At 38.3% G+C, this 21317-nt stretch overlaps 1 protein-coding gene across 1 annotated transcript; it reads left to right on the top strand.

Moving 5' to 3' along the window:
• The first annotated feature begins 4718 nt into the window (after positions 1-4718).
• LOC108677652 (homeobox protein slou) lies at positions 4719-20434 on the top strand. Its single transcript, XM_018165908.2, has 2 exons — positions 4719-6119; positions 19716-20434. The coding sequence occupies exons 1-2, from the start codon at positions 4937-4939 to the stop codon at positions 20198-20200; spliced, it is 1668 nt and encodes a 555-aa protein (XP_018021397.1). The 5' UTR covers positions 4719-4936; the 3' UTR covers positions 20201-20434.
• Positions 20435-21317: the final 883 nt, after the last annotated feature.

Here is a 21317-nt window from a genome sequence, read left to right as displayed (position 1 = left end):
GATAGGACGATTGCACAGTAGATGCCCAGAGCCTCATCGTGTAGCGTATAGTAAACTGCGCCTCGAAGATGTAACGCAGGCCATGGCTCCCGAGACACTATAACTTTCGTGGCCTCTTACATCGCTCCTTTCCCTTAACCGGATCACCTCACCTTTCACTTTTCTATTTTCTCCATTACCATATATATTCTCTTCCCTCCTTCTCATTATTTAGCGTACTCTTTTTTTGCCACCTTTAATCTAATTTCATATTTTCTTTCCGTAATTAGTAAATTCTGCTAGCTATTGTCTAATAGCTAGCTAATAGTGAAGTACAAGTATATTTTTATAAATTCAATATTCAGTATTTTCCACTTTATTCCTACAATTTTTTGAGGGTTATATGGTGTTCCCAGTAAGTCACACGTACTGTCATCGAAATTTCGTCGCGGGGTGTTCTCACTTCCTCCATTCATCATCGTATTTCAATTCTTGTAAAAGTTGTCGTTCATAATAGGTAAAATTAATATTTGCGCATATTAATCTCTTTGATGTGTTCCTTTCTATATCCGACTACTATTACATCATTCACATGATCCCTTCTTCTAAGTAAAATCCTTATCACTCGTTGGGACTTGGTTCTTTTCTCCATCAGGATAACACAAGTTTTCATCACCTTCTTCCTTACTTATTTTCATCGTCACTCCTTCCTTAATTACGCTCTCCTCCAGTTTCTTCCATTTCATTTTTTTCATCCATATCTTCTCCATTCGTTATCTCGTATTCGCCTCACTAACATCTCTGCGAACCATATACATCCCCACAGTCCATAAGGACTGCCTCTTCCTCACTTTCTTTCTTTCTACCATTCCCTCTCTCCCTCACTCGATCACTTCTCCATATGAACCCTGTTCCTCTTTACAGTCCTCCTCAACCACTTCTTCCCCTCTTTCCTTCTACCATTCCCTCTTCCCCTCACTCACTTTTCCCTGAACCTTATCCTTCCCCGCAGTCCCCCAGTCCGCTTCTTCCCTTTTTCCTTCCTTCCACCATTCCCTCTTCCCCTCACTCACTTCTTCATGAACCTTATAATTCCCACACTCTTCCCCGTCCTCTTCTTCCCTCTTTCCTTCCTCTTGCCACTCCCTCTTCCCCTCACTCACTTCTTCATGAACCTTATCCCTCTCCACACTCCTCCCCGTCCCCCTCTTCCCCGCCTCCCACTTGGGCGCTCGTGGCCACCACCGTAAAATTGCTTCTCACTCCGGGAGCGTTCGACCTGCTATTATCTGATGGGATTTTGCATTTAAATTTGGACCATTTTTCGAGCTGAGTAACTCCAAATAGGCAGGAAAATTGAAGTCGAGCGGATCTTGCGCGTTATATGAACGACACAAAAGACAGTCATTATAGCGACGCGTTCGAGATCGAGCAGCGGCGGCAGCAGCTGTAGCGTCTATATGTAGCCCGATCATTTATACGCTTCATTTATACCACTGTTTCAGAGCATAAATTTATCCTTAAATTATGCGCGTTTCTCATCCTCTTGACTGTTTTGCGATGGATGATTTACAGTGGGTAACAAATATAATAAAAATTATTGTTTCATTCCTATTTTTTTTATTTTCTATATCTACATATTAGACGTATTATATAGAGGCTAGTGGTTCAATTATAACTTTAAGTATGCATAATTAGGAAATAGAATTGATGCAATGGAGAGTTGATCTGTAATCCAACGTTTATAGCTGGAAGGTAAAAAGGATTTAATGACTTGGGTCTAGGAAAATAACTGAAATTGTAGATTCATTTTCAAAATTTTTGGGATGGATCGAAATTATTTAAGCACGATCGATGGTTAGAAATTAATGTTTGTGTTAATAGCAGTTTGCATCGATGCCATGGCTCATCCAAATAACCTCTATGGGACAAAATTGCTGAAAAAACTAATGATATGAAAAACTAATGATTAAGTATATATAGTTCATGAACAATATTTTTAATAATGAAATAAAATAACAACTTTGAGCTTATATGACTTAATTCAGAACATCATCGAGTTTCACGTGTAAAAATCTTTTAATTTAAGGAACAATTAAGATAACGCGCGCCTCTCGATCGAGCGTGCCGTCATATATCAGCTCGAACAATGATACAATTTCCCAATCATATCGTCGATTGTGATTAGTTTCCGAATGTCCAGCACACGAAGAATATGTGTCGGCACTATAAGTGCCTTATATGTACAGAAGTATTTGGACGGCTGCATTTGTTATACTTATTAATAATAATCGGTCGTTGTTAATATAAAAACACCTTTTATAAATGAACCATTAACAAAAGAACCGGTCAGCCGACATAATTTCGCGAATCAAATAAGATTTTGAAACTTTTTTTACATTACCAATATGAGAAACATTTGCAATACATACATTTATGTGACTCATGTATGACACGTATAGCCCCACAAAGCTTCTCTAATTAATTTCTCAGTTTCAAATGAAGGAGTCATCAGCATGCATTAATTATCATTTCGTGTTTTCTGGGATCGAATTTTCATCTCACCAGTTGGTTCGAAACCTCAGTTAAATTGAATGGGTTAACGCGGACTGACAGCAGGGTTCGCGGAGCCTAAATAGGCTGAAATCGCGACATCAAATGCTTTGTATGAGATAGACCTTTTCAGGAGCCTCTCTTAAGGCCCAGCCACAGTCTATTATGCTACAAATCGCGGCACATAAAGACCTCCTGAAGATTTTCTGTTCAAGTCATGGGAAGTAACACGTGTTGGACCACGCGGTCTTTAAACTGATCGTCCCTTGCGATATTTACCGTGTGAAGAATGTTCAGTCCATTTGAATTCTTATACCTTCAACCCATTAATGCGTTTAATTTCATACTATTAAATATGTGTCTACCAGAATGTGAGATGTCAAACAGAATTTAGAATATGTTAAAGCGGGAAACATTTGCATGAAGATTAAATAAAAAAATATTTATATTTAATCCATGCTGTCTCGAGTATGAAGTGCACATCTCTTCTCACGTGATTTAAATCCACATTTAATCACCTAATTGTGGTCATATTATATTATATTATATCATATTATATTATATTTTGTTATATTTAATCATAATTATTTATTATATTATATTTTGTTATATTATATTATTCAACAGTGATGATGTTACCCTGCGTACTACCGACCTGCTGTCACGTCCTATAGGCTGCCGTGTCTCTGGTATAACGAGGGCCGCAATTGCGCCTGTTAATATAAGGAGCGTGACTGCGAGGATCAAGCCTCCTAACCACCGCTTTAATGACGCAATCTGCATAATAAACTCAGCGAGAGCAGCGAGACTCTGACGAGTGTAAAATCTTCGCGGTTAAGACTTGGTGTGGAATTGAAACCAGCTCGGAATGGCGGTTCTGTGCACAAGAGACTCACTTGAATCTTTTATTTTTGCATAAGGACTCTAGACTTGAGACTTTAATTAGCGGGCGCAGAATGTCCTCCTATGATCATCGCGCGATATTAAGAGCATGGATTTTAATCGGTGGAACTATTGTCAGTGAAGAAGTAATTTGCTGATTTTTTATATAAATTTTAAGAGATAGAACAGACTCATAGACAACATGTAAGTTTTTAAGCATTGATCTCAATTGGAAGAAGGCCGAAATGCAAGTTTCGTTAATTATTTGCTAAAATGAATTTGCGTTTGAAATGGAATAGCGAGCATTGTAATCATACGAATTTGTACTTCCTTGCGGCAGCAAATAGTACAGGGGTGTCAATAAATAGGATTCAGTCAAGCCATATATTTTATTGTATTGCTTGAAATAGAGCCCGATGCTATGTTAACTTATATATTCCACCTCTCATCAAAAAAGCTAAGGAATAGCCCCTGTGCGCTCAAAACCTAGAGCGTCTCATTACTTGTCATGGGATAAAAACGAATTGCAATGAAATGGACCGGAACGGGGCCACGGAATGGAGAGAACCCACAAAAGTGTAAGTCGCAGTCCATAAATCAAGCGGCTGATGACAAGGGCATCACATAACCAGTGACACTATTTTCTGCTGGAATGAAGTAGTCTTGTGAGAGCTCCCTCGTGGCTGTCAAGAGGCGTCGCCTTGCCTCCCTCCGAGAGCAATAGAACTACAGCACAAACTGCACTGCGGTCCAATGTCGCCAGAACAACAGAAAGGCAGCAAGCGGCTGCAGGGTGGGGCATCGGTATCCCATGTCACCCCTTAGTGTCGTAATTGCCAGTGTTAACTACGCGGCAGCCATATTGGACCAATTCCCTTGTTAGCGGCAACTTTTAGACGCCGCGGTCAATTTGTGTCGTGGCTTCGAGTCGTCCCACGGGACCCGACGGAAGCTCCTCCCTTGCCGCTACTTAACGTCGACAAACTCCTCCTGCGCCGACAATTGCATTACCACGAGCTTGCTTTTCCAATTGACTCAACTCCACCCCAGGTCACTCACATCTCCCGCCTTAAATCGTTCGCCAGCCAGTCTTTTCGAGGGAAACTTCAGACTCCGCCCTCGGCAGTTAACGGTCCCTCTTAAAACTCTATTTCCCCAATGCCATGCCACTCTAGTAAATTGAGTGAAAACATTCAGCCAATGATGAGGCTTGTTACAAACAGTGGCTTGAGGGGATAATAGATTGTGCTGCCGAGAAGTGAGGGTAAAAGCACGAGATGGGTCTGAGGGAAGCAGTTCACGTCAGTTAAACGCGCGCTACCACAACAGCAGCAGTGCTGAGGAAACTTGCGCTCTTTCCTGACAAAGCTTTCGAGTGTCGCTTGTGCCCGCGGCGGTGCAACGTCACGGTAAGACTCGCGATCTGAGAGACCAAGATTGGAACCTTGTTTAGTCCGAGATAAGTTCATCGTTTCCAAACACTCGTGAACGTGTTTAACAATACTTGACTGAAAATACAATAATGAAGGAGGAGGAAGGCTGCACGGCCTCGGCCATGAAAAATTCAGACGAGAATGAAGAAGTAGAAGCGGATGTGCCAAGCAATAAACGACCGACTCCTTACTCTCCCACACGCACGTGTAAAACTCCCAGAGTTGAAGGAGCCAAGTCTGAGCCCCAGACGAACAATGATTTCGAATGCGGAGAGTTCAATGATAATATTCGAGATTGCAATCAAAGTTTTTCCCCTCCTCTTTTAAAAATGGAAACCAACCCCCCAGATGCCACGTCTCCGCTTTTCCCAGTGTCGCCTGGACGAATTAGGTCACCGAATCCAGAGTCGACTGATGGGTATCCCGAATTTTCCCTACAGCCAACTTCTTCGTTAATTCCACCGGCATTGTTCCAACACGTTCAGAACCCTTTAAGAGCACCTACTGTGCTTCATCCTATTCCAGAACATCACATGCACAATTCATTACAATATCAATCGCCCAACCCCCGCAATCACGCTGACTTCCAGCACGCAGCAGCTGTTGCACAACTGCATAATCTCCAGCACCGTACCTTTCACCACGCTAATCATCAAGCTAATTTACAACAGTTCCTGGCAAATAGTCTATTGCACCACCGCCAACAGCAACAACATCAGCAACAGCTCCAACATCATTTAACTGATAAAATTAGAAATGAACCTCGCAGCAAGAAGAATAGCGGCCATTCTAAAAACGTCACCAGCTCTCGGTCCTTGCCTTCTTCTCCATCTCTGCGAATCCGAAGATCGCCAACAAGATCAATCAAGACTGAAGACGAAGAAGAGGAAGATACAAAAGACGGCCGATTGTCGCCGGCTTCTCGTCATTCCGTTGACGATGACCAGCAGTCCTCAAAAAACGATGGAGCTACAACGGAAACGGAGACGACGAAAGAATCTTGCAAAGCTAAAAACTCAAAAAGTGCAAACGCCAGAAGTGCATCATCACGAAATGGTACGAGTAAACAAAATGACGATAAATGCGAGGAGAAAGTTCCGAACGATGCTAACACAGACTCGCGAATTACAACCCCATTTTCAGTGCTGGACATTTTAGATCCTCACAAGTTTACCGGCCGCCACTCGGACGACGAGCTCATGATGCAGGATCTGAGAGACGATTCATCGTCTGAACGCCACGACGATGACGAGGATGGAACATTTATATCGGGTGAGTTTTTCAACATTATTATTATTTTTAGCTATTTTGTGACGCTATTAATGTCTTTCTGCACGTTTGAAGTGTGCTCCCTTTCATTAGATTATTTATTTAGTAGAAATGTTTGTTACATTCCAATCAGAACTTAAAACAAATTAATAGCCTTTTATTCATGCAATATGGTTGGGAAATGCTAAAAAGAGTACTAGCTGCTTAGAAATAAATTCATAGGGAACATAAGGCGTTTGTAAAGTTCACTGAACTTTACAAACGGTAACTTTAAAAGGTAAAGGTAACTTTAAAACTTAAAAATATGGGGCAAAGAATTTGGTATAATATTTTTCAATCTTTTTTTTTATCGTTGAAATTTCACTATAGCGTAGAAATATCCTCCACTCTAAAAATGCATCGGGGCCGATCATAATTTACAGTAGGCCAGTATAATTTATTTCGGGTTATAAAGATTTATTTGAGGTTCATTTTGTACAAAGATTTACTGTTTACTTCAAATTTCATTTTATCGTGGCAGTCATGTATTCAAAATTAGCTCGCAATTTCCTCGAAATTTAACTTTTCCCTGCTAATTTAGAACTTATTAGAGGAATAAATAGGATAGCTAGCCAAAAATTTTTGTCTCATGAGTGAATGATATGGTATTTAATAAAATTGCTCTAGCAAATAATCAAGGGTTTAATGAGAAATGAAAATGTTAAAATCTTATAGAATTCATCAATACGAATTATATAAAATATTGTGTCAATCCAAATAAATTGGCATTCCTGAGCATGATTCGATCAAATGTGATTTTTCAGCGTTGAAAAATTATCATGAACAGATTAGCAGAGCATCTATTTCCTTAAAATTACAATTAAAATTTAATTATATATACATTTTTTTGAATTTCTGGAATAATTTTCGCTGTTCAAATAACGCTTGTCAAGTGCAAAAAATAACAGTCATTTATATATGAACTATTCAATGAATGAACTCTGTAAATACTCCTATTAATTATTGAGTACCAAAATTATGATAACCGAGTATTAAAATACTGAATATATTTGATGTGCGAATTCACATCAATCACTACAAGTTTTATTAAGCAATAAGATTGTTGATAAAAATTTCATGTTTCCAAGACAATCTCATGATGGGATAATAGTCGAAATACTGTCTCAGAATTGAAAAAAAAATGTTTGCGGGAATGACGGAAATGTAACTAAATTACGACATTCTTTCTAAAAAAGCATGCAAATTGAAGGAAATGTTTTTTTTTAAAGGTTCTATGAACAAAATTGCCTGCCGAATTTCATTAAATCGATAAGAAGTTTTATTTTGTTAATTAGATTCAGTAATGGGTGGAAATTTCAATTGTATATTTAATTAATTAAAATTACGACATCTAAGTAAGAAATTTTTTGGAATAATTAAGTAGATTTTCGGTAGATATAATGAATTTTGTTTCAATCGTGTAGTATAAGAAATCGACAAATTTTTCGTAGGGTAGCACTCAATTGTAGATAAATACTCGCGAAAGCTCGAATGTTAATGATTGATTCAATGATCACAAATTTGAAATTCGTATTCACTAATCGAAATCGAACTTAGGTGTTGTTGATAAAAGCGGGCAAAGGCAACACGAGCGGGCAAAGTTCAGCTTGAAAATTTACATGAGGTAGAATTTTTCTTAATGGAACAGTAAATCTTATTACGCATATGTTCCGTAAAATTTGGAAACGTTATCTGAACGAAGATATGAAGTTAAGTGATAATACGGCTGTAACGAGTATGCATGCTTCTGATGATAGAAAGATTATGAATATACATTGTTGACAAAACGCAAGGGAAAAGTACGCAATTATTACGAACATATTAAGCGTCCCTCAAATTTCATGCTAAGTAATTTCTCACAGTAATTTATCATTGACATATGCCTCTGAAAGACGGAAAATATAATGTTGCATTTGACAAGCGGTGCGAAAATCCATGCATGATTTTTATGCGATCAAAGCAATTTCGAAAATTGCCACGGTGGAAAGTTTGTGTGTTCTCACCAGGCAAACGACGTTGAACCAACATTGAAATAAAACGTTATATTTGGTTGAATTAACGCTGATTAAACGTTGTTTCAATGTCGTTTGCCTGGTGCGTTGATGGTAATAACTGGCCAGGGCTCTATATCGCAGCACAGGCGCACTAAGTTCTTCAATTGAAACTCCTCGGCTGAGTCCACACTCACTCACTCCACATGCCGCACTTCAATCGAGCGCGCAAATGCTCGAACATTGATGTCAAACACTCAACAAAGTTACCCTAAACGCTTACAAATTTGCTCCGTATGCCACCAATCGATTAGTCAAGTGTGCATGCAAAGCAGTAAAATGGGTGTTCTGTTATATGGGTGACATCTATCATTTTTGGTGTTCCAAATGCCATTTGAAAAAATATCATCTTAAGTTTTAGGTACGTAACGTTCTTAAGTCTCCTTAATATTCATCAAATTTTATATACTGCATGGAAGGCACTTTGTGCGTATATTATATTAAATAAAGATATTCTTCTCGACATAATATATATAAAAGTTACATGTAAATTCTGAATTATTATACATTTGCCAACGTTTGATTGTTCAAGTCGTAAACTGCAAATATAATTAAAGGGGCTGACCAAGCGGGTATCCACGATACTTACCATGTCGCGATGTTAGCTGGGATTATTTTAATGCAGTAATCCTGTGATATGAGGAATGCAGAGGAGAGTTTAATCTAAAATAATATCTGGTTTTTATTCTGGTCAATGCAAATTTTATTAAAAAATAAAAACTTTGAGCTTCCTTTGAATTGAAAGTAGGACTTTGATGGGAGTCCGTGCTGGATGTGGGTTTGAATGAGCTTTTCTCAAATTATTTAGTTTAGTTTCAAAATTGATAGTTCGATTCAAGATGATGGGTATCTGGGTAACTGGATTTGGGATGACGGAGTTTAGGATAACGCTGTTAGGGATTGGGAGTGCGTCACTAGCAACGCTATTCTAAAATTACAAGGGTTTTCTCCCAAAGGGCACGTCAGCCTTAATTATTACCATATCATAAATTACAAATCTTTATAACACATTAATTGGGTGGCTCCTGAATGCTCGTAAAATGCATTCTAAATTTTCATCGAGACCAGCTGCTGCCGACCCAAATTAGCAGGATCCGCCTAGTCATTCTCCAATTAAGGGAGATCATACGAGGACAATCGCGCAGCCAGTTATTGATCGCTGGAATTTGTTACTGAGTTGTGGTGTCGTGTGACCGAGCAGCGCTAACGAGCGAGGGTCTGCCTTAACTGCCTTGTTAGACACTCGATCGTAAGGGACATTATAACGTTTCATAAATCACCTGCTACTCTGTATACTTCGAGCATTTGATTTATTTTTGATTTATTTATTTATTCACACAGTAGCACACGTTACAATGAAAAATAAAAAGAGACGTGAAATAAAAATTGATGCGAGATGAGCAATTAGAATAGTTTAATTAATTACATGCATTTGGTCATTTAAGTGACAGTCATAATTTTATAATTCAAAATGTGGATGCGGGATGGGTTTTTCATGGGTAAGTCAGTGTCAATTCATGACGGCTGGTCGTTGAATGATTGCGTCGAATGATTACGACGGTCGAGATTATCACACGCGTTATCAACTCTAAATCATTCCATATACCATCGCTGCAGTCTGCGCGCCATAGACTATACATCACATCCATTAGCTATAAATATGATTGCCCACACATCACTAGCTTTAGCTCGCCACATGATCGTCTACACGTCACTACCATTATCTATAAATATGATTATCAACACGTCACTACCATTAGCTCTCCACATGATCGTCTACACATCACTACCATTAGCTCTCCACATGATCGTCTACACGTCACTACCATTAGCTCTCTTCACTACCATTAGCTCGCCACATGATCGTCTACACGTCACTACCATTAGCTCGCAACATGATCGTCTACACATCACTACCATTAGCTCGCCACTTGATCGTCTACACGTCACTACCATTATATATAAATATGATCGTCTACACGTCACTATACCATTAGCCCGCCACATGATCGTCTACACGTCATCACCATTAGCCCGCCATATGATCGTCTACACGTCACTACCATTATCTATAAATATGATCGTCAACACGTTACTACCATTAGCTCGACACATGATCGTCTACACGTCACTACCATTAGCTCTCCACATGATCGTCTACACGTCACTACCATTATATATAAATATGATCGTCCACACATCACTACCATTAGCCACAAGCAAGTCACCCTCTCCCGTCATTACGCTCGGGCAATTCTTTAAGTCTCGCTTCACGCCCGTGTTGTTATCATTACGACACGGCGGTTATAATGAGCCGCTCATCGCGCCCCACGAGTTGTTATCATTACGACATAGCGGTTATAACGAGCCGCTCATCGCGCCCCACGAGTTGCGTTCGAGTTACGGCGCCCTAGGGATGCGTAGCGCGCAGGGTGTCACGCTCAGGGATCGCGTAAATGATACGGAAAATTGCGTCCAGCACGCGTCTGTTCGGCCCAGTGAGGTCGCGTCTGAGATATGCGTGCTGGATTTTTTTATTGATCAACGGGAATTTGGATATGCAGGCCTAGTAATCGAATCTTGGACGAAAACTATGCCTATGGGAGGTTTTCATTGATGTTGTTTTCGGGAATATGCGGTCAACACGATCTGTTATCATAGTGTGCGGAAAAATTACTGTTCGTAGATAAAGTGTTGTATGCATAAATATAGATACCGTAACATTAGAGCGCGTTTTCTAATTTACTTCAATGAAGATTTGGCTCAGGCTTAAATAAAACTATCAGTATATAGAAATATGTGAAAAAATACAACGCTGCGAGTGTTGGAGTTTATACGATATTTTACCAGGAGAAGTAGAATTGTCGAATATGAATTTTTTATCAAACAAATAATTTTTTCTATACCTAAATGAACTCCCACCTTCAACTGGTAGCTTGTGGAAGCAAATGCAAATGATCGTTGACACACGTGACTTCACGCAATCAAATCATGTCGATGAAAATACCACTGCTTAAAATTTCTAACTCGGTGAGCTTTAGTTAAGCCACAAACCGCAAATTAAGCTAACAGATTTTCTGAATATGATATTCAGATAAATTACACTGCAAATCATGATCGTTGATACTCATTTTGCTATCGTTCAAAATTGTACTGGACAAGTACAATTGCTTCTGGGACAAGGCAAGTCTTGTGAGTGGGATTGACCCAGACGTAAGTTGCAGTGTCGCAGCAGTAGCAGGTGTCAGTTGCTTCTCTCCCCTCATCCCAAGAGGGAACAGTTGTTGCCAGTTAGACCAGCAATAATTGGTAATCTGCCACTTAAATGGTTACCGTTACTGACTTGTGTGAGTAAATTTAAACCACATAATACTGCTGGCAACAGTACTGTTGCCAGTTAGGCCAGCAATAATTGGTAATCTGCCACTTAAATGGTTATTGTTACTGACTTGTGTGAGTAAATTTGAACCACATAATACTGCTGGCAACAGTTGTTGCCAGTTAGACCTGCAATAATTGGTAATAATCTGTCACTAAAAATGAATTATTGAATAGTAAGTTTTAAATTTGAAAATAAAATAAATGAGTAATTTTTAAAAATGAATTACGTTGGCATAGTAATTTTTTGGAAACGGAATGACTGGAACAAATTAAAACGATGACATGAGGGGTCTTGTCGAGTATCATTCAGAAGCTTGGTACAAATAAAAATGATTAGTTCTTAGGTTGGAAAACAGGGGGCATTTATATATTACAAAAATTAAAATTAGTAGTGTAATTATATTACACTACTAAAACGATGAAAATTAGCGGACGGATGCGAATCCTACCAATTGTAATATTCAAGCTGGATTGTTATGAACTTTAAAAGGCTTGGAACAAGTTATAGCACTGATTACTGATCAGGCATACATGAAAATTAAGTTGGGAAAAATAACATGACTTATAATTTAGTTTCCAGTGAGCTGTAAGCAACAATAATGTCGAGATTATTATGCCTCCGATAAATTGTTCGCAGAATTTTGTGCTTCCGTGATTTTTTTTTCTAAAATTACTGTTGAATGTTCAACCATGGTTTCTTCGGAAAAAGAAGCATTTGGAAGCGATCATTATCAATTTTTTTTACATAAAACCGTGGAAAAGCGATCGCTATACATTTTTATCATGAGATACAAAACCATTTATAGAGGAGATTATCATCAAGTTCGTTTAAGTAATATAACTCCATTTGGAAGGGATCGTTATTAATTTTATTATGGGATATACAATCATGTAGAAGCGATTATGATCGTATTGCTTGAGATTAAAAGTTTCTTGAAGAGATCATTATAAAGTTTATTAGTGTACTGAACCTTGTAAACGCTATCATTATCAAGTTAGTTCTAGAGTAAGGATTTTTATGGACGTAACTTTAAACCACGCGTCACGCCAGCTGAGAGGTCCAATATTTATTTATTGAATGCTTCCAGAAGTATAAGGGTAATTTATTATGGATATTGTAAAAATTAAAAGATTATGAAGGTAGAGGGGAAGCAGGAGAGGGAGAGAGGGAACAGGAGAGGTAGAGAGGGAGCAGGAGAGGTAGAGAGGGAGCCGTGAGGTAGAGAGGGAGCAGGAGAGGTAGAGAGGGAGCAGGAGAGGTAGAGAGGGAGCAGGAGAGGTAGAGAGGGAGCAGGAGAGGTAGAGAGGGAGAAAAGGTCCGACGCGCCGAGCTGAGCAGCAGCTCAGGCAGAGAATTGGAGACCCTGCCATGACGACGTCGGGGGGTTAGGGGGTTAGAGGGTTTAGAGGGTTAGGGGGTTAGGGTGACTTCGCTTCCGCCCCCGGCCACCCAGGAGGAGCCCTCGGTCCCCCTTCCCTCGATGAAGATCGAGGGAAGCCCCACCCTCTTCCTGGAGCTAGAGGGCTTGGGGCCGAACATAACAAAGTGGAGAGAACTATGGAGGGAAATGGAGTTAAGATTAAATGATGGCAAGAATTTAGAGTGGTGATGAGTGGTGAGAGTGAAAAGAAAGCTGATTGTGCAGAAAGAGTGTGAAGAAAGAGTGGAGAGATAAACAGCTGAGGATTATAGTTAAGATGTAATAAATTAAAAGTTCCCAGTGTAAGGGGAAGGACATAAATTATGATAATAATACATCTAAAATAAATGATATAATAAATGCATTTAGAACATTTAGAGATGGAAATGGATACTGTTTGGATGGATTTTAATGGATACTAATTTCTTCTAAATATCGCAATGTTATTCGTACAAATAATAATTATATTTCCTAAATGGGGATTTACAGTTCCAGTAGAGACATTGCTTGTGCTACGGAGCATTTATGCAGTCACATCCTACATTGAAAGGAAAAATAAATCCTTAACTAATCATAAATGAGTTAATGCAAATAAATTTAAATTCAATTTTTTCTAATTGTTGGGAACAACTTTTATCCGACAGGATCTTTCGCTACAGTTGATACTGTTCAATGATAATTATTTTAATAACAAGGTTAACAATAATAATTTTTTATTGCTATTAAATATTGTAAAGAATTTTCTTCCACTCTCGTGACCTGCTTAAAAGGTTGCGTAAATTCCATTCTCGTCGTTAAATTTCAAGTTTGAGAGATAATTTCCTATTAAACAAATTAATGAATGAATTCAAAGAATTTCGACTGGAATTTCCCAGATAAGGACACCTGAGTTTGCTGATATCCCGTCAAGTAATCACTTGAGCGTTGCTCGCTTTGGTAATTAGTTGCTCTAAGTTGGGTGCCTTCAAGAGCCCTCAGCGAAGTTTGGCGCGAGGAAGATTCTTGCGAGGGCAAGCTTATGACGGCAACTTTTACACGTGCTATTATTCATTGTTTGATGCTCACATTGTAATTTAGTGTTTTGCATTTCTGCTGTTCTTTTTCTTCGATTGAAACTTTTACGTAGAGTATAGTTTATCAGAATATGGCGAATCGTGTACGAGTTAGAAGGAAGTTTTTGACTGAAGGACTGCGTGCTCTGCATAACTTTTGTTTAATGTTTTTCTTTTTATTTGTTGTTGTCGGTAATGTTTTAATTCTTTGTTTAATGCTAACAGTGCTGGATAGTATTTTAAACTTTTGCAGTTTCTTTCTCCGATCAAAACTTTTACTTTGCTAAGCGATTTTCGGTAGGCCGCCTACAGGTTTGAAGGAAGTTTTTGCGAGTTGATTATAAAGTAACTTCATATATAATAGTAGGAACAGTAAATAAACTTAGATCAATAATACAGGCTAATATAATTTGAAGGTTCTTATTTGCACGCAGGCATAAAGATGGATAATCGCTTCTCGTGCAATGATGCATTAGTTCAAGTAGAACTAATATATAACTAATAAATAGAACTTCGGATAGTAGAAATTGCATAAATTCAAGCCATTTCAAGTTATTTGTGTTCTTTTCTTTAGCTAAATGCAAGGCTTTAGCTTTTCTCAGCTAAATCCAAAGGCCAGCGCTTGTTGAGAACAGGTGCAGCTTTGTTGGCGTTCATAACTACATTTAACGCTTTCATGAAAATTAGCTTCAGTACTTGGTCAATATATTTGCTAATGAAGCTAGAAAACTACTTGAAAAATTTATTTCTGCATGGGAGTTAGTACATATTGTTTATTTTAAATTTTTATTCTCAATTAGGGCTTAATTGTAGAATTGAGGAAATATTTTATAACTATTTTAGTAAACGTTAATTCGATTTTATATTTCAAACGAAAATGAAATTACATTTAGAGCTTATAATATATGTTTCAATTTGATAAATTGTTTATTTTAAATTTTTATTCTCAATTAGGGCTTAATTGTGGAGTTGAGGAAATATTTTTCAACTATTTTAGTAAACGTTAATTCGATTTCATAATTTAAACGAAAATGAGATTATATTTAGAGCTTATAATATATGTTTCAATTTGATATAATACTTTTAACCTAACCGAAAATGAGATTATATTTAGAGCTTATAATATATGTTTCAATTTGATATAATACTTTTGAAATCACCGTTGAATCTATTACCGTACACCTTAATGACGGGTTATTGCTCGACTGTAATCGGAGCGGGAAGTGTGAGCCATGGAAGTCTACGGATTTTAGCCCAGATATTTAATTAACTTTTTGGGTGAAAATGCATGATTGTTTTTGCCTTTCATCATATATTGAATGATTAGTAGCATTCACTTCATCACTTGCAATATCATATATACCGATACAATATCTTAAATTACTTTCCTATGGGTTTCTTCGATATATATTTATTTACTTCAGGTTCTTACCATTATGAATCTGAGGCTCATCACGTACCAATTATATATAAATAGAATATTAATAGATATATTATTAGACATTCAATTCAAAATGGCTGATGAACAATTTTCTTGCACAGAATAAATAAAACGCTTGTGAGAAGAAAGCTCCAGCTGAGACAAAATACAGGGTTATTCTAAATAATGGATCCGATTCAATAAATTCGTACTTGTATAAGTACAAATTCAAAATAAATAATTTATAAACGACTGAAAAAAGATTTGCTTATTTATAAATGCTCAATATGTTCAATTATAAAATGTTATTTATAAAAGTTGAATATGTCCCCCTTGTGCTGCACGGCAAACATCTGAACGGCAGCCAAACTCGTCTCACACACGAGAAAGCATATCTTCTGTTACTGAGTGCACCGTAGCAGTGATACGGTTCTCCAGATCAACCAGAGTTGCTGGTAGAGGCGGGACGTAAACAGAGTTGCTGGTAGAGGCGGGACGTAAACAGAGTTGTTGGTAGAGGTGGGACGTTAACAGAGTTGCTGGTAGAGGCGGGACGTAAACAGCTTCCTTGACGTAACCCCATAAGAAATTGTCACATGCATGGGTGGGATCAGGTGATCTCGGTGGCCAGAAGTGTAGAGCCTGATCTTCATCTCCTATGGGTTACACCCAACGCTCAGGAAATCACAAATTCAAAAAGTTACGAACGTCAAGATGCCAATTTAAACCTATTCAAACACCCAATTTCGCGTTTGATAGGTTAAAAAAATTGAATATTTCTCTTTCCATTGGTGTACAAGTTATTCAATTGGAATTTGGACTTGAATAAATACGAATTTATTAAATTGGGTCCATTATTTAGAATAACCCTGTAGTTTTTCTCTCAGCGTCCGATCCTCATTTGTCATTTTCATCCACCTCATACCATCTTCCTTCTTCTCCACACTCTTACACTATCTAAACTATAACTCGATCTCCACTCTCCCATATCTACACTCTCACTCACTTTAAAATTTCTCTCTCTCATTCACTCTTCCTCGCTCAATCTACTTCCTCCTAACTAACTACTAACAATCAATCTACTTCCAACTCATCCTCTCCATTTACATTCTCCCTCGATCTCCACACTCCATTTTTTACTCTCAAACTGGGTTTTCTTTCTTTCTCCAACCAAAAAATCCTTCACTACCCGACGCTTCCTCCCTCGCTCACTCTCCCTCTCTAGCACGTTCTTCATCCTTCCACCCTATCTCACTCTCACTCTCTCCGTCCCTCACCCACCTCTCATCCCTCGCTGCCCCTCCTCCTCCCCCCACTCCCATGCCTCGCACATTCTCCGTCTCTAGCTCGTTTCCCATCCTTCCACCCTATCTCACTCACTCTCACTCTCTCCTTTCCTCTCATCCCTCGCTGCCCCTCCTTCTCCACCCCCTCCCATGCCCTACTCTCTCTCAAAAAGGAGTCTCAGGAATCAATAGGCAATTCCCAGTAGGAATCCATTACTGTCGGGGTGGCCGTGGCGTGCGGGTTTCTAGCGCCGCTGGACGCGCAGTGTCGCTGGCGGCACCGCGTTTTGGCCTTAGTTTTCTTCTTCATCAACTCTCAAATATGTCCTAAACAACCCTTCAATGCACCTTAATCAATTCTTAAATCTGTGTTAATAAACTCTTGAATCTTTTATTATTAGTCTGCTTATATCGCAAGTTCACAAGGAATTTAAAAGCAAAGAAAACTCCAAGCAAATTCACTATATCGACATTGAAAACGCTTCGGAGTCCAGCTGCATCAGCTGTTCGACAAACTAAAAATGAATAAAATAATTCTATAAGTCCATTTTCTCAGACAGATATAAAAACTAAAACAAGAGCTAACATCGAAAACCAGAACGTATTGTCCTGTTCTCATTGTCCCACATAATAAAAAAAATTATCATTAAAATAGGATCCATTGTGCTATAAGTCACAAATCAATTTAGCTACAAACCATAAAATGGTATGGGTCACAAGGCAAAATCATTCAAATAAGAGCACTAGCAGCATAGAAAATAGCAGCAATTGAGGCCTGCCTATACAGCAATTGCATACAGGGCAAACAGCCATAATGTGAACAGTGTTAACGTCCCTCACTTAATCCAACACCTGCACTGGATAAAGTCCGTCCCAGGCCTTCACAAATGCCGACACGCAAAAAGCCTAAGCCAGATTCGGAAGAATCGGGATTTGAAAAAAATTCATTGATTGTTGCCCGTCTGAAAGTATATACCACTAGTATACTTGAAATCACAACGAATAAAATTATCCTATTCATTAAATTCATATCTAGTGAAATAAATAACATACTTCAATGGGTGAAATGATAAACACATTAAGAAGATTTCAAGGATTGTTGATTTACTGTGGCTTTATCAATCAATTATTGAAGAACGATATTATTCTTTTCTCGAAATTAAATCATCAGCATTCATGAACAAATAATAGAAACTTGTTTGATTCATCAAACTTATTTCAGGAAATGAGGATAAACTAAATATGCGCTAAATCAACGAACAGGCCGGAGAATAGCAGCGCTGTTATAGCGCATCAGATCTCCCCTACCAACGCCCAGCGCGAAGGCTAAGCCTAAATTGACGCGCTAAGATTTGCACCAAATCTTAATGGAAGTGAATGGCAAAATTCCTAAGCCTATTTGTCCCCATTTACATTGCCTGCGATTGATTGGTGATTTGTATGGGGAATTGATATGAGGCAGACATGTCGTATTCCTATGATACGAAAACTTATTTCCATTGGGACGATTTCTACATGGAAATATCCAAGGTAGACTTAGCGTATATATAGGTAACCCCAGAATATCAACAAATCTGGCGAATTCATACAGGAATACGGTAGTTATTAACTATTAACTGGAACACTTAAAAAAATTACCACAGTCAAGCAAAAGACCCATAACAAAATATAATACAATTCCATTAATCCTAAGCAAAATAACCCGAAAAATTTCATCAAACATGTAGGAGGGTAAAACAATTTATGAAACATGATACATGTCGCCGGAATGTTGATTCTCCTTCTAGATTAATAATTAGATTTTCATTTATTATATTAATTATTCAGACTGATTCATATTCACAATACGTATCACAGATACACCCTAAAGTTCCTATTTATTTACATTATTTCAAACTCTTTCAGGTTTGAAATTCAGTTTGAAGCAAAATTTAGTTTCTAGTCACGCATTTCCATTAGAGTTATAACCGTAATATTAGTGGAGCGTCGGTGGTCATATCTGATGTTCAAAAATTGAAATTTAAGCAAATTTTTTATTTTCTCAGTTATTAGCTGCATACTTGTTGATGTTATCGATTCGCATAGATTTTATAATTATATTTTGTGAAAGCAAAGAAGTTCGTTTCCATAATTTCGGTTTAAGAAAATTAAATGATGGTTCTTTGTCTTTTCCAACTAATAATATATTTTCGTTACAGAAACAAATGACCGAAATTGTTACAGCAAGGAAAATAACCCAAATTTTATACTTTATTAATATTTACTTTATCAATCAAGAACACACAATGTTAATCGATGACTATCACACGCCAATTTATCAATGCCTCTACCCCCCAAAAAATATATTTATATATTGAAAAGCTTGACGAATCTTATGAAACTTTCAGTCTGAATAGTGAATTACTTAGGCTTTCCTTTGAAACCAAAAAATTAAACTTTCATTAAATTATTATTTCATTCGTCTCTTCAGTTTGCCCCACCGATGAAACCTTCAATTACGATTTAATAACGAATGCTTGTGTACCCCCTTCACTTTTTGCAATGAATTTAACCTGTACTAACGAATGTTTTTTTCATATCCCTGCAAGTTGGCTCATGCTGATGGAAGCTTTAATAAAGAATGTTCATGTTTTCCCCTCACCTTTTCCCAACTGTATAATCTCTTTTATTGAATTCTTTTGTTTCCCCTTCACCTTTTCCCAACATATTAATCTGCATTAACAAATGTTTTTGTCTTTCCTTCATTTTGCTCTGCTTATTGAACATTTAACAGCGAATGCTTATGTTTTCCCTTCGACTTTTCCCAAAGATGAATCTATATTAATGAATGTTTTTGTCTTCCCTTAATTATGCTCTGGCAATGAAACCTTTAATAGCGAAGGCTTATGCTTTACCTTCAACTTTTCCCAAAGATGAATCTGTATTAACGAATATTTCTTTTCCCTTCAGTTTGTTCGGACGACGAAGACCGCGGCAGCATCGCGAGCGGCGAGTCTTCGGTGCGCCAGAAAGACGACCAATCTGACGGCGGGGGCAGCGGCAGTTCGGGCCCTGGCAGCGGCGGCAGCAACGGCGGCAAGCCACGCCGTGCAAGGACTGCCTTCACCTACGAGCAGCTCGTGTCCCTCGAGAACAAATTCAAACACACGCGCTACCTGAGCGTGTGTGAGCGTCTCAACCTCGCACTCGCTCTGAGCCTGACCGAAACCCAAGTGAAAATTTGGTTCCAGAATCGACGTACGAAATGGAAGAAGCAGAACCCGGGGCTGGATGTTAACGCACCCAGTATTCATGAACCCCCGCCCCCCATGAACCTGCACAGCTCCCTGCTCCATCCACCCCCTCTGCTGTGCCCTGCTCCTCTGGCTTACAGGACACTCGGTCCTCATCCTGCCAACCTCACCGCCCTCTACCTCCACCATCTGGCCAGGTAGCCTGAACCACCACCACCTGGCCTGGTAGCCCGCACCATCTGGTAGTCTATTTCAACTGGCCTCGATAGCCAGGTGGTACGTGGCCCAGTTGCCCAGACCACCAGGCTACATATCCTAAACCAACTGGTTCGCTAGCCAACTTCATCTATCTTGGTAATATGTAATTAACGCATATGTACCGGTAGCCTACACCACCTGATTTATTGTACTATTCTACCTATCTCACTTGCCTACTTCATCTGGTTTGGAAGTACATATCGGCTTAGTTGGTGATGCATACAAGGTGGTCTGATGCACCAGCCTTGGCTTTATGTGTCACGTATACCCATGCAGTCTACACCGCAATACTTGGTACACGTTGCCTTCGGCCACTCCTCAATGACCAGTCCTTAGTTCTGTCTTTAGTTCTGTCAATTCGCTCCTATGCTTCACACAAAAATGTAAAGTAATAAAAGTAAGCCCAGAAATTAATCGTTGAAAAGACTCAATTGATTCGTGAAGCAGATCTTATTGCAGCGAGCTAAAACTGTACACGACTCTTGAATTTAACTGGGAGCAAGAAATGACAGAAAAAATTGAATTATTCAACATTTGGATACTGAATACAATACTACGATCAAATTCTTTCTAAACTATACTCAATATTTAATTGATTTTATGTTTACTCCTGAAAAAAATTCTATAATTTGAAAATTCTCTGAGAAAAAATATTAGTTATTGAGATAAAAAGACCATGATTTATCAGGTTTATTTTTCTTTAATTAAGATTCTGTGTTGATGAAGGCAACTTGGAAAAATCGAAGCTAAACATTAAAAATTTTCGGAAATAATTTATCTCAGTGGAGACTGATTTACGTTCATTTAAGTTTTTAGGAATACAAAGAGTAAATTAATATCCCTTTCAGTGTGACTGTTTGGATCCAATAGCTCCATAACTAGTCACGAATAATGTGATTGAAGTTCAGGATTCAACTTCCATTAATAATTGTTCCCACTATGCACTTGAGAAAATAGGTCGTACTAATTAGCCAAATCTATGATATTAAAGAAATTCGCGGCGCAAATACGTACTGCACTGGAATTGAACGTATTTGCTCTAAAATTAATGTTAATTCCC

This window comes from Hyalella azteca, unplaced genomic scaffold (genome assembly GCF_000764305.2).
Source record: "Hyalella azteca isolate HAZT.00-mixed unplaced genomic scaffold, Hazt_2.0.2 contig7452, whole genome shotgun sequence".
Taxonomy (NCBI): domain Eukaryota; kingdom Metazoa; phylum Arthropoda; class Malacostraca; order Amphipoda; family Hyalellidae; genus Hyalella; species Hyalella azteca.
This window is presented reverse-complemented; position numbering and strand designations above follow the sequence as displayed.

Excerpts from the sequence above, each read along its gene's own strand:
- LOC108677652 (XM_018165908.2), top strand. The coding sequence starts at position 4,937 with ATGAAGGAGGAGGAAGGCTGCACGGCCTCGGCCATGAAAAATTCAGAC. Across the intron at positions 6,120-19,715 it reads GGATGGAACATTTATATCGG|TTTGTTCGGACGACGAAGAC; the intron begins GTGAGTTTTTCA and ends TTTTCCCTTCAG.